At 40.4% G+C, this 14,421-nt stretch overlaps 1 protein-coding gene across 1 annotated transcript in view; it reads left to right on the forward strand.

The window, feature by feature from the left end:
- MTAP (methylthioadenosine phosphorylase) overlaps positions 1-8,464 on the forward strand; it is a 55,763-nt gene extending 47,299 nt beyond the window's left edge. Inside the window, exons 7-8 of the mRNA XM_084629105.1 lie at positions 539-661; positions 7,074-8,464. Coding sequence (XP_084485231.1) covers positions 539-661; positions 7,074-7,112 — 162 coding nt within the window. The 3' untranslated portion in view covers positions 7,113-8,464. The remainder of the gene's footprint in view (positions 1-538; positions 662-7,073) is intronic.
- Positions 8,465-14,421: the final 5,957 nt, after the last annotated feature.

Consider the following 14,421-nt stretch of genomic DNA (forward strand, 5'->3'; position numbering starts at 1 on the left):
AATAGCAGTGGAAATTTTTCCTGCAGTTAAAACTTAATAGCCACTTTCTCAGGTTGTCCAAGGTTGTCTTTGTATAAAAAGTAATTTTTTACATTTTCAAACATTCTGTGGCAAGAGGTCTCACTCTACTCAGATGTGTCAGCTCAGTATTATTATAGTTACGAAGCATAAGATGGCTAGAGTAAACATAAGTCACCGTTTCCACACCAATGCCCCAGTCCTTCAGTCCTTACTCTGGTGAACAGTTTCATTGAGGTATCTTGAGTATGGACTTTGTAGAATCACTCTCCCATTGTACAATGTAACAAAAAAAGAAACTATTGAGTCTTTAAAAAGATCTCCTCTGTGGCTTGTTGTCATCTCAATTTAAAATGCATAGAGGATTTTTTGTTTTTATTCATGTGTTCTGTTCTGAGCTAAAACAGTTGGATGGGGGATGATACGTAGGGTGTTGCTTAATTAGGAGTTGAGTTTTGTGCAACATTATCTATTTTACAAACAAGTTTGAGAAAATCATTATTTTTTATTGTATTTCTAGGTTTCAGTGGATAAGGTTTTAAAGACTCTGAAAGAAAATGCAAACAAGGCAACAAGCATACTTCTTACTGCTATACCTCAAATAGGTTCCATGGACTGGACAGAAACTCTGCATAACATGAAAGTAAGCACAATATTTGAACAGGTTTTGGGGGGCACTGTGGGGAGAGGAGAAGGAAAGAAGTGCATGCTGTGTAAGTGTATGGCCCACGATACTGCCATTCAAAACACCATTTAAAAAAATGTGTGATTCAACAATGTCGCAATAAGCAAGGAAGTCACCAGGGGAGAAAGGTTCATTACAGAGTTTGACAAGCTTTATTGCAAACAGGTAGCCTCAATTTTACAACAAGTATTTCAAAAAGTAGAGGGACATCTGCAGTACATGTATTAAAGCTGTGGTACTCCTATAGCAAGGAAAAGTACAAATCTGCATGAGTCTCCATATTACAGACCTACATCTCTATTCCATGGAGAGCTCAAAATAATAGTGAGCCAAATGGAGAAGGTTAAACCCAATTGCACTTGTGAGTTTGCAAAAGGAAAGTCGTTCGGTGGGTAACACGAGGAGAACAATGTAGATGTTCAGAATTCTATTCACCCTGGCACTGCTGTGACAGTAGATGCACAAAGGGGGATTGCTAGGTTGAAAAGGAAATACCTTTTTGAAGTGTTATGGAGAGAGAATTTCAGACAACACTTTTAAAACATACAGGGTTGGCTTATGCAAATTCTGCATCTCAGCTTCATCCAGTCACTTTATACCTTTGCCTAGGGGAGAGAATCTTTGTCTCAGATGTTAAAATGTTGATCTCTTTCCTACTCCTCCCCATGCCTTCCTCATGCATAGGCACTTCCTGACTCCTCTTGACTCCCTTACTTTCTAGTGTCAGAGGAGCTGAGGGGGACAGAGGGCGGAGTGGGGCTGTGAAGGGCAGGCAGCAGAGGCAAGCCAGGTATGTGTGGCAGTCTGAAGGAATGAAGGGCTGTGTATTGGGGAAGGAGGCTGTGTTAGGGAGAGTGGTGCTGTTTAAGGGAGGGAGGCCTGGGGACAGTAAACAAGACCAGTCCGTGAATGCTGATGTCTCTGCACTTTAAGGGCTCCCTCTGTGCTCCTCCCTTAGCACTTGAAATTTGAAGTTCCAACAAAAATTATTATTTTAAAAATCTGTGTTTTCATGTGGTCCAGTTAGCAGGGTGGATTTTATTTAAATCAAATTGATTTAAATCACTAGTCAGGAAGACTCTATTTAATCGTGGTTTTCTACATAAAAGTGCATTCTTGTTGGTTGTTATAACCTTAATACATATTCTTCACAACTCAGAGAGAGATGTAGGTTTCATTTTTAGAAGGTACACACTATACATTTTTAAACAGTGATTTATTTTGAAAACTTTTCAGATTAGTTTTACAGCTATATCAGAAAATGAGTGAAAATGAGTTTAGTTATTTCATTTACCAAAGGTAATTGAAGCAGATATTTATGAAGTCACTGGGAGGTGAACTATCTCCAATTCAACATGTTAATCACTAATATTTGGAGGATATTCTTGCCCTGCTGTATTAGGAGGAAAACATCACCAGACAAACATTTAAACTGTTTTTATTTAACTAAAACAACAATGTTAAGTATTCTGGATTTTTTTCTTCAACAGCAAACATATAGTATTTTAACAAAAAAGTTATGTCCCTCCCTTCTCACATTTATCTCCAGACTTCTTCTCCTTGTCCAGAGCTATTCCACCCCCAACAATCTTCTATTCATTGAACTTTTTGAAACTTTGCACTTTTAGAGAGAGGTAAGGGATTGACTCTGTGTACACAAATTTGCAGAGGGACAATAGAGTTGAGGTCTGTTATTTCTCACCTCTATATATTTATTTATTTAAAAACATTTTTGCTGTTAACAAGCATGTTACCTCTGGAGAAACAAATCCACAGTCTGAGAACTGTAAAACTAAGCATCTCTGATGGTATCTTGTAGACTGTCCCATTCGGTAGATAGAAAGATTAACCTAAATAATCTATAGAGAAGCCTGTAGAACCCCATAAGATTGGGTCCCTAATCCATGAATTATTGGAACTCATTTACAACACTTTTCTTAAACAGTACATGAACATATTATCTCATACTATAGAATTAGAATTTATAATCCCTATTCCATGATGAAATATCTTTGAGCTATAATGTATTTTAATTAAAACTATCTTTAGATAGGTTTTTTCCTCAAAAAGCATTTTATCAAAAAAATCTGATTTAAATAAAAAAAATCATTGATTTTTATTCACCCTGCCAATTAGTGGAGGAGATGTGAGTCTTATGTTTTTGATGTATTCAAAACCACGCTGTCTCAGGCAAAACTCAAGCATGAATCCTTAAACAAGTTTAAGCTTTGAATTGACCGTAGGGTAGGTTCACATGGCTACAATACAAAACCATAAGATGGGTCCCTGGCTCACCTCTTCCCTGCTCCAGCCTTGATAAGCCCTAATATTGCTTTGTCTTTTTCTGTCTTCTGGGAGGGGAGTTTAGTTACCTGTAATGCTGTCTCCTCCTCCCAACACTTGTGTGGGAGGCCAGCTAGCTCTCTTCACCCTCCTGCAGTCTTTGGGAAGTTGTGAAGCAGGTAGAGGAGGGGGGTAGTCAGCAAAGTCAACCTTCTTCCCCCTTCCCAATTCACAGAAATCATCCTCAGGGAAATGGACTCTAAAGTTTTTGGCTTTTTGGGTTTGTTTTGTTTTAATTAAAAATGATCCAGTGACCTCTGTTTGACCCACAGATGTTTTCAAGTTCACAATCACATGTCTTGCCGTGTCACTTGGCCACCTTGGGTATGTCTACATTGCAGTTAAACATCCATGGCTGGCCTATGTCAGCTGGCTCAGGCTAGGGGACTGTTCAATTGTGGTGTAGATGTCTGGGGTCCCAGAGCCATGGAGTCTATTTCCCTAAGGATGATTTTTGTGGATTGAGATGGGGAAAGAAGGTTGATTTTGGTGGTTACCCCCTTATCCCGAGTCCTGTGAGCCCGAGTCAGCTGACATGGGCCAGCCATGGGTGTCTAATGGCAGTGTAGATGTACCCTTTGTGTACTTCAGTGTCAGTTGTGGGGTTGTCCTGTCAGTTTGTACATCAGGGTGGGGCAGTGCTGCTGGCTGGAGAGAGCTGAGGTTCCCTGTGCCCTGAGTCATGAAGCTTCAGTCCTTCCCTTGTTGATTGTGGTCAGGTCTGAGTGTTTAAGGAGTGGAGAAAACGATACTGGGAGTAGCTTTTGGAATTTGGGATGAGGGTCTTGGAAGCTGCTAATGGGGCTGGGATCAGGAATAGGGAATTGCCTGACGTGAATAATTAAGGAATTGCTGGGTTGGAGTCCTGGAAGGAAGCTAGGAGGTTTAGAAGTTGTGCCAGGCCTGTGGCACTTTGGGAAAGTGGTAGGAAAGGCTGAGGGTTAGACAGTTTGGTAGGTTTTGCTGAGGAGGACTAGGATTTTTGAAGCACTGAATGGTGGTAAATAAGATTTGGGATTGGGCCTTATTGTTTGTAGATAGGGATAGAAACAATTATGGGATGGAGTAGGGACAGAGATACACTGGGTTTATGTTATAATTGAACCATACAGTTAAAAAATCCCCTCCCCCACTTTGGAGCTAGGCAAAGCTTTCTTCCATGTAAATTCTTGTTTGCCCCCTTTAAACGTCAGCAGTTTATTTTGTGATTAAATTTGTTTTTCTGACCCTGTCCTCTCTTCCTGTTTGAACTAAAAACAAAGTGGCAGCACGTGCCAGATCCCAGCTGGTATTCTGGGGGCCTGCTACACAGGTAAAAGAACAATCACCACTTCCATGCTTCAGCAGCTGTGTGCTGATGGACTGCTGTAAAAAGCTTGCTTCCATGAACAGCAATTCTGGGAAGCATGAGACTGGGGTCAGAGCCTTTGCCCTCAGCCCCTACTGGTAACACCACATCCCCTCACCCACTCTCCTTCCCTCTGCTCATTACTGTGGGTGGGGAAACTTACTCAGGGAGGCATTTGCCTCTTTCTCCTTCCCCTGCCCCCACACCTTGCAGCTGAAGTTTGCATGGGCCAACCTCCTCCATTAGAAGTTTTTGCAGTGTTTAACAGAGATGTTGAGTGAAATGTTCTTACTCCTGTGACAAGATTTCAGCATAGCATCTTTCACCCTGCCTGTCGTCTCGTGCCTGTTCTCCTGTCTTTTGCTCTCAGATATATTTCTGATCACCCTCCCTGGTCCTCTCTTCAGTGAGAAAGAAAGTGAACCTTAGTTTGGAGGTCAGAGATATAAAAATGAGCTTTAACCGTTTCATGTGGGTGGTTTGGTTTTTTGAGGGTTTTTTTGTTTGTTTTTTTTAAATGTCAACTCATCGACAGAGACACAAGGTAGGTGAGGAAACATTGGACCAACTTCCGTTGGTGAGAGAGAGAAGCTTTTGAGCGTACACAAAGCTCTTCTTCAGCCTGACAGCTTGTCTCTCTCACCCACAGGAATTGGTCCAATAAAAGATAATACCTCACCCATTTTATTTCTCTACTATCCTGGGACCAACATGGCTACAATAACATTTCATACAGCTCATCTACAGGTCAATTTTATATATTATCGAAGTTGTATTGAGTCAAACCAAGAGTCATCCCTGCTTCAGACTCTCCCTGTATTTCATAGCCTTCATAAATGATCATTAATAATAACCTCTCTGAAGGCATAGCAGTTGTACTAATGCTGCTCCTTTAAGGAACAGATGGGATAGAATGCCTGTAGGCTTCCAGAACAGTACATGCTGATGTCATTGCATTTGTGCCACCAACCAGGAAATACCAAAAATGTTAACTAACTTGTAAGCCCAAACACAGAATCAATTGCATAAGTGATGGAAGACTCATTTGATTTGAAAACAGATCTTATGTTTGTGATACTTTAGTAACAAAGCTAAGTAAACTATGTAGAGCCCTACATAGTTTTGTTTAGCAAGTGAAAGCTCATGAATAGCCCTTTGACTGATACATGTTTAGACTTGCTCTTTATTTAGCATATCCATGAGGTAGTCTTAAGTTTGTTACTATGCTATTCTATCTTGAAAGTATGTCCTCTATCTTTTGTTAGTCATTTGACTGGGGAAAACATTGGACAGAGAAAAACTCAGTCTCTTTGCTGACCAGAATTTCAACTCATGGGCTAGGTGATGATCAGTGATGGTGTTTGGACCCAACACAAAAACACAATACAGTTTAACACAGTGTGGCACAACCAGCAGTCTTGGGTTGAGAGTAGCTGAGTACTGGGATAGAAAAGAAATTTCATGTTAAGACTGCCTTCTAGAGCACATGTAGGGAAGTCTGTTCACACAAAGTGTGAGTGCCACACAGACAGACTCCAGTCCCCATACAGAGACCCACTGACTTTTGATACATTTAAAAAACAAACAAACAAAAAATCCCACAACATTTATTTGCCTAGATGTTTTAAATAATTCAAAGGCCTAATGTAGACAGGGCAAATTGTATTTTAACATGTTGGCTGATCAAGGTGGTTAGTAGGTAAGAGTTCAGGGATCTCCTTAACCAGTTAACACATGCTAAAATATAGTTTGCCCCTGTCTACAGAAGGGCTTTAAAATGTGTTTCCTAGCTAACCTTTTTTTTTTTAAATTAAATCTGAGTTTACTTGTACCCTAAGTGACATGTGTAATCACTACACTCTTGAGGCCCTGATCCAACAAAAGTGTATGTACATGAAGTAACTATATTCATGGGAATGGTCTCAATGAAGTCTATGTGCTTAAAAGTACTTGTGTGAAATGGGATTCCATGCAGGGTTTACTGCAGGATCAGGGAGTGGGGTCCAAAAGGGCCGAGCTTCTCCCATTAAACTCAGTGGAAATTGCGAGTGCTCAACATCTCTCAGACTCAGACACTCAGCTTGGCCCAGGCCAGTCCTTAAGTGTCATGAGCATTGTATTCGCTGCATACTATCTTAAGGAAAACAATAGTTTCTCATTACTTTCAATTTTCTGATGCTCAGGGGTTTTTACATAAGTTAAAGGAACATGCAAAACCCATTTTCTTTTTTAGCATTTTGTTATTTTCAGAATTTTAGGATTAAGTTTACTTTCAGATTTCTATAAATCCAAAGGGTGTGACCAAGATGCTACTTTTTAAACAGTTAAAGTACCCAAATATGGGACTTTTCTTAACTTTAGTTTTTAAAGCTAAGTATTAATTTTAATCTAGAACTTTGTGGAGTTGATTTGTAACAATCACCAGTTAGTATGTATGGAAAATTGTAATTACAGGGTACTAGGTTCACAATTGTTGGAGGTTAAAGGATCTGTTCTCCTTGTCTCACCATCTGGTTTTTTTCAGGGCTACTGCACACATCAAGAGAATTCATACCTGTTTCTAATCTGCATGCAATCAGCATGGTTTGCTGTTGAGAATGCTTTAAAATGTAAAGGGTGTGTGTGTGTGTGTGTGTGTTGGGATAGGGTATATTCAACTGTTTTGATTTTGTATTTCAGTGTACTGTGCAGTGCTCAGTCATGTTACCAAAACATTAAAAGCATGGATGGGCTCTGAAGTTTGGATGCTCAGAAGAAAGGAGAGGATCAGTCTTGAACATCTAACAGTTACAATGTTTTGGGAATTTGATGTTTAGCATGAAAGAATACAGTAAACGTTGCACTGGTCTATTTCTTGTCTGCTAGTAAAGTATCATGCTAAAGACTGTTGAAGAACTTACCAATAGCCTTGGAATTTGTTGACTGTGTGACTTGGTAGGGCAATGGGATAAGCATTCCATAACAAATTATCCTATTTAAGATCCTAGAACTTCTGTTCTTGTTTACAAACTTCAGATGAGAAAGTGCTTCATTCATCCTTTGCTCAATAATAGCTGTTCATTCATGGCCTGGAAGAAGGCAAGAGAAGAGGAGGGTTTAGATTGTGTACTCTTATTGATCAGTTTAAAAAAATAAAGACTTCAGAAAGTTAAAACGACAGAGCTATTAGCTGCTTTGCTATCTCCTTTTTCTGAGAGCAAACTATCTTTTATCACAGAAATATAACTGAAGGACTATAGGTTACTTAAGAAAATACACTGCAATATTTTTATATTTTTTTATATATGTTACCTGTATTGATTTTCACTGTTCACTTATGAAAAAAATTGCTTTCTGTGGGTTTGTGACTTGGACATCTTAAGCCCAAATTTTAAAAGCATGTCCACTTTTACTGCCATACTGTTTCCCCATAAGTAACTGTGCCAGCTGTTTTGCAGCAGCAATAATTTGGAGTTCAAATGTCACCATTTTAAATGTTTACTTGATTGCATGAGTAAATCAGGAGACAAACATCCAGATTTGTGTCTGCAGTTGATTGCAGGCACATATATTTACAGGTACTTAAATATTCCTGCAAAATTGGAGTCTGGATTTCAATCTCTTTAAAAAATTAGACTCATGAAACTTTATGAACTTATGTTTCTCAATTTTAGCTTGAGCTGCTTGAGTTTCGGAAGGAATGATGTCCATCAAGGATCTGATCCAGGGCCCACTGCAGTCACTGGAAAGACTTCCATTGTCTTCATTGGAGTTGTCTCAGGCCCTAATTAACTAAAACTGAAGTGACAAATTTAGAACAACATTTTGGCCTGATGCCACTGTCTGTTCTGTACACCAGGGGTAGCATTTTCTGTTACATTTGTCTACAGAATTCTTTTTCTTTAGTTTTATTCTGATTTACAGCTATGTTAGTGATGAATGTATCTGCTGTTGATTGTATCCCATGTATATATTCATGCACTCTACATCTTCTACTGCATATGCAGAATGAATACAGTTTGCCTTCAAGAAAATAATCTGCTGCTGCTTGTCTAATAAATAAACCAAATGTAACCTCCTGCTTCTATAAATTGTGTGGGAATGGCTTTGTTTTCTTTCTGGACATTATTCAGATAACTGAGTTTAGCCATTTGAATTCAAAAATACTGGATCAGCATGGAATTAGTCTATACGGTAATTCACTAACACTGTATTAATGGGAGTTGAAGATCTGGGAGTGTATTGTACTACTTTTGTGTACACCTATGCAAAACCTTGCATACTTAAGCAGAAGAGTACATGAGTTTAGATCTTAAGGACATATACATGAGTTTAGATCTTAAAGACATATTTCAGAAAGTAGAAATCCTGCCCAAACAATACAGATGAAAACACAAACCAGGCCAGGTGAGAAGATTGGAAATGAAAAAGGCAAATTATCACGATTTGTTAAGATAAAAATGAAGTCCTACATGAAGAAAAACTAAAGCTAAAGTATTTTAAAACATTTTAATTGTTGTTGTTATTGTATTGCGGTAGAACCTAGGAATTCCAAGCATAGACCAGCATCCTATTGTGTTAGGCACTTTATAAACACAGAACAAGAAGACATCGCTACCCAAAGAGGTTTACAATCTAAAAACATTAAAAGCAAGTAGTTTCCATGTGTGTCTCACTGTAGGCCCTTGAGACCACTAAGGTTAGGAGAGAAATTTAGATGTCAGAAGATAATTTAGTTCTACTTTTTTGCATCAGTCATCATTACTACAACCAGAGTTCTTTGAAAAAGTGAATAACTAGATGAAGGTGACCAGGGGGACACCATCATTAACATTTTCCAGAACTTTTTAGTAAGGTCCTCCATAAGATATTAAGACAAACAATCCTGATTGTTGTGGGAAAGGCCTGGCATGAATTTAAACTGGGTGAAGCAATAGAGAATAATTGTAGTAAAGGGTGGATCTTCAGTTCAGAACTGGCCCCAGTGCTGTGTTTTTGATTTGGACCCTGTTCCTGGTTTGAGAATTCTGCAGGTGGAAACACACTTGGGGCCTTGCAGAAGAAAGTGGACATCTATTAGTGAAATTTGCCAATAACGCAAAGTCATTTGTGTTAGTAAAATCTATTCAAAACAGAAAGGAATTCCAGATGGGATTTAATCATAGATGCTGGAATGTACCTAAAAAGGGAGAGCCTGTCGTAGGCCTCCTGCACCACTTAAATCCATTCCTTGACATTTCTAAGCCCTCTCCTGCTGCATTCTGTACAGCTGCTGCCAGAGACATGACGTTGGGTTAAATGCTCCAGTGGTCTGATCTGCTGTGGCTATTGGAGTTGTGAATTTAGTACTCCAATACTACAGAGAAAACACACATTGAAAATGGTTTTATGGAGTTATATTGTCATTTTAAAAAATAATTTGCTTCTGTCGGGAAGTGTTTTTGTTTTTATTCGGGCGGAGTAAAAAAGGAGGGCAGGTACTGGTAATGCATCCTATCTAAAGGTTGCCTAAAACTTTGTTTTAAATCCCCATTTGTAAAAGCAATACAACTTTGCAAATCAAAGTTTTTGGACTGAAATTTTCCATGTTCGGTGTCTGCCTTAGATGGAGTCCCCCCCATCCAAAAACACAGGGCAACCATTTTGAGAAAAAGCTTGTGGGGGAAAAAAGGTGGTTTTGCCAGTTCTACATATTTTCAGACCAGTTTTGTAGAGCTCTAGCACCTCAGAAGTTTGGATCCAGAACTTGAAATTTGACAGAGGGATAATCCAGTGGTCAGAAAACGTTTTGCTGTCCCCATAGAAGTCGGTCTCGATCTGACTGAGTTACAAACCACAGAAAATTTCTATTTGCACATGTGCAAAAAAACGTGTTCAAGGCTTGTGCCTATATCCTCTGACCAGTCTTTCTGCATTGTACATACTTCCCCGAGTCACTGAGCCTACTGCACTGTTTTGAAGCAGCCACCCAACTGACTTGGATGGGACACAGGCAGCATGGATCCCCCCAGGCATCCCTTGGTATAAGAGAAGATGTGCTGCTTCTGCTATGCCAACAAAAGACCCTTTGGCCAAGTAGAGGTACACTAAACTGGAAGCCAGAAGATTGAGTTCTTCTTATGACTGGTGCTAATAATTTCATGCACTTCACAACCGTTAACATTGAGCAAGGCCTCATACCCCTATCTTAGGTAGGAAACACAGCCTGTGAGGAGCAAGGGCGAGGATAAAATTTGCGTGTCTCAAAATTAATGTATGAAATTAGAAAGGAAGAATGGTATCGTCATTAAGGCTCTGGAGTAGAGTTTGGGAGATGTGGGTTCAATCCCTAGCACTATCATGAATTCACAGTGTGACCCTTGGGCAAGTAATTTAATCTCTCTCCCTCTGTTCCCCATCTGTAAAATGGGAATGCCACGTCTCCTGGCCACTTGTCTTGCCTACTTAGATTGTGAGCTCTTTGGACCAGAGACTGCCTCACAAATCTCCTGGGGTGTGAACCCAGGCAAACTGAGCCAGCTGGCCTTGGTTTGGAAAGCTTTGCAAACTGAAAGTAGCAGATTTCATATAGCTCTGGAACTTGGTTTGTGAGCAGAATCACTAATTAGTCACTTGCCTTTAACTCCCATTGCCCTGATCCACAAAAGCAACTGTTCAGCTAGTTCTGTGCTCTCAGGATGGAAGCTTTTGACACAGAGCAGAGCTATGCCTACTTAACTGCATGGTATGCAGTCAAGGGCATAACAGCCGTTAAAGGGTTAAAGATGAACAACATTTGTATTCAGAGAACTGTGATGTGTAGTCATATTTCACATTTATATTGGACTTTTCCACTGGAGAGATCCTAATGTGCTTTGCAGACTACAGAGTTTTACATATATTGTGTTATAAAATTTTGTACATAGACCTTCAAATTACTTCTGAATGACCCATTAATTTTTGGACTCTTGAGTGTGATAATTTTGCTTCTCTATCACTGAGGTATTTTTTAGAGATGGGTCCAGGACATGAAGTTCATATCCAAAATTTCTCAATGTTCAGGGGTGCCCAGTTCTTGGATTCCATTCTGAGCTCACCTTTGCTTTTTACATTGTCTATTAAGCTTTAAGGGTGACTTGCAAAGATCTTGTTTAACAATGAGGTCATGTCAGGTTTATAAGCTAAATGCTTCCACTAGCACAGGACAGAGGGGGCATTCAGCACCTACCTTACTTCACTTTCTGAGTTGTATCCCCTCCTCACAATGTTACAGGCAGATGAAATCTGCCAGTTGTGACACACACACACACATGCCATCTCCTGCAACTCAATCAGCTAGTAGGGATCCCCAGTGGAGCTTGAACAGGAGTCTGTTAACTAGCCTATTGTTAGTACACAGTACAACTTTACTGCGTATAATGTATATTTTATAAGCTAAAGGATATTGTGCCGTACAGCCTGCAAATAAAGCCTTAACTTCTCAGGGCATGAACTGTAAGGCGAAGATGGTAGCTAGTAAGAGAAGTAGAGACAGATTGTGTGAATTACATAAATTTGAGCTTTGTGAGTAAACCTGATGGTTCATGAGAGCCTATTTTGGCACTGGGAATCCAGATAAAGTGGTAGTTTATGGGGGTTATCCCAAATAAACCAAGCTGACATCTTACAAACAAGTTTCTCACCACACAGGGGAATTACTCCAGCCCAACTTGTGAGTCTGCATGGCCTGAGGTGTGGTATTGCAGGTGGACCAACCTGAAAAAGTCCACTTTTGGAGCTTCCCAGGAATAATTCAGCCTCTAAGACCTAAGCCTGGTCTACACTTAAAAATGAGCTCGATCTAGCCATGTTGTTTTGGACTATGAAAAATTTTGTACCCTGAGCACCATAGTTGGGCTAACATAATCTTTGGTGTAGATGCTGCTATGTCGACAGAAGAATTCTTCCATCAGTCTAGGTACCACCTCTCTGAGAGGTGGATTAACTAGGTCAATGGAAAACCCCCTCCCATTGCTGCAGGAAACAGCTACACTACAGTGTTACAGCTGCAGCACCGCAGCTGTGTCACTGTACTGATGGTAGTGTAGACATGGCCTGCCATACTGAGGTGGAGGAAACCTTTTGGGGGTGTGAGAGTGAGGTTGAATGTGGAATTCCTTTGCTTCCTGCTCCCGTCCCAACTTGTTCCACTGTCAATGTGCTTTGAGGCCTGGTCTACACTTAAAGATTAGATAGACCTAGCTACATTGCTCATGCCTGGGAAAAATTTTGGGCCCTGTGCAACAGTTTGGTAAACCTAGCCCCCAGTGTAGATGCAACTAGGTTGATGGAAGGAATTCTCCCTTTGAGCTAGCTACCATCGCTCAGAGAGTTGGATTAACTACAGCGATGGAAACACCCGTTCCGTCCGCATAGGAGGGGTCTACACTACAATGTACACTACACTACACTACAGTTGCAGCTCTGTAGCTGTGCTGCTGTAGCGTAGACATATCCTGAGGAGAGAATGAAGGGAAATTAGCAATTACCTTTGGAGCACAGTATTAAAAAAAACAAACCAGGAAGAATAAGAACATAAAAACAGCCATACTGGGTCAGACCAAGGGTCCATCTAACCCAGTGTCCTGTCTTCCAACAGTGGCCAATGTCAGGTGCCCCAAAAGGAATGAACAGAACAGGTAACCATCAAGTGATCCATCCCCTGTCACCCATTCCCAGCTTCTGGCAAACAGAGGCTAGGAGCACCATCCCTGCCCATCCTGGCTAATAGCCACTGATGGACCTGCCCTCCATGAATGTTCTTATGTTCAGAAGAGTCATGGGAGAGAGAAATCAAAATGCAAAGAGATAATAAAGTGAAAATGGTAGAAATATTCCTGCTCTCAGAAGTTCCTGCAGGGCCATCCCCTACAGCACGGTTTCTATTATTTTGTTCAGCCTAGATTTAAATGTCTCAGGAGATGGGACTTCTGCCACTTCTCTTTGGAGATATTTCCAGAGCCTAATAGATCTCACTCATCAGCATTTCGGCCTAGATCATCCCTTCTCTCAGTTGCATCCTAGTACTCCTACGTATACTCCTCTGCATCACGCAAAATGATTCCTCTCACTCCTTCACACCCTTCAGATATTTATAAACTAATAGTGTGTCCCACCCCTTCTCCCTTGGTTCCCCAGCCACTGCTTAGCCAAGCCACATTTAGTTCCTTTAATATTTCCTTATACATCAACTCCCTCCAATGCCCTGATCATTTCAGTTGCTCTTCCCTGGGCACCCTCCCCCTTGTCAGGATCTGACTGGTAATGAATGTGATGCCCAGAAGCAAATACAATATAGCAGGTACGGGTGCACCACACTCACATAGTGATGGGATCATTTCCCTCTCCCCTTTCCTTGTGAAGTCCAAAACTGGCCTTGCTTGCAGCTATATCATATTGCTAACTCACGTCCAATTTTCTGTCTGCCATAACACCCAGGTCCCTCTTAGCATCTGTCAGGTGGCCTAGACTTGACATAAATATCATATGCATACTGAAAACATTCCAGCTCATGCATTGATATAAATACTAAAGACAATTTAACAGCTTTGATAACACTGTAGTGTTCTGGTGGTCCTAGTTTGGAAAAGGGTTTTTTCTACCCAAAGCAGATAGGTGCTTATTAGCATTAGGAGCAATCTGCAACATTCAAGAAGAACTCAGCACCTGGCAGAATCAGGCCCTTAAGACAGAGACTGTGGGCTAACCGTTCTAACGGTTGCTTCCTCTCACCCACCATCATTATGGTAATGACTGAAGAAGGACAATGTGAGAGAATGGAACCTAACATTTCGCAACACACAGGGGTGTGTTGCAGCCTATTCTGATTCTTATAAAAGTAATTATTTACTCATGACAGGGAATTGGCCTTATGTTGTAAAGCGTATATGTATTTAGGCAAGTTTGAAAATGTGGTTTAAATTTGAAAATGTGGTTTTAATTTCTGTACATGCTTTTTGGACAGCACTTTCTCTGTAGCTGCAGCCCTGAAGAAGACTGACTCATTCAAACATGAAATTCACCATCTGCT

The sequence above is a fragment of the Lepidochelys olivacea genome (assembly GCF_965140295.1).
Source record: "Lepidochelys olivacea isolate rLepOli2 genome assembly, chromosome: 5".
In the NCBI taxonomy this organism is placed as follows: Eukaryota; Metazoa; Chordata; order Testudines; family Cheloniidae; genus Lepidochelys; species Lepidochelys olivacea.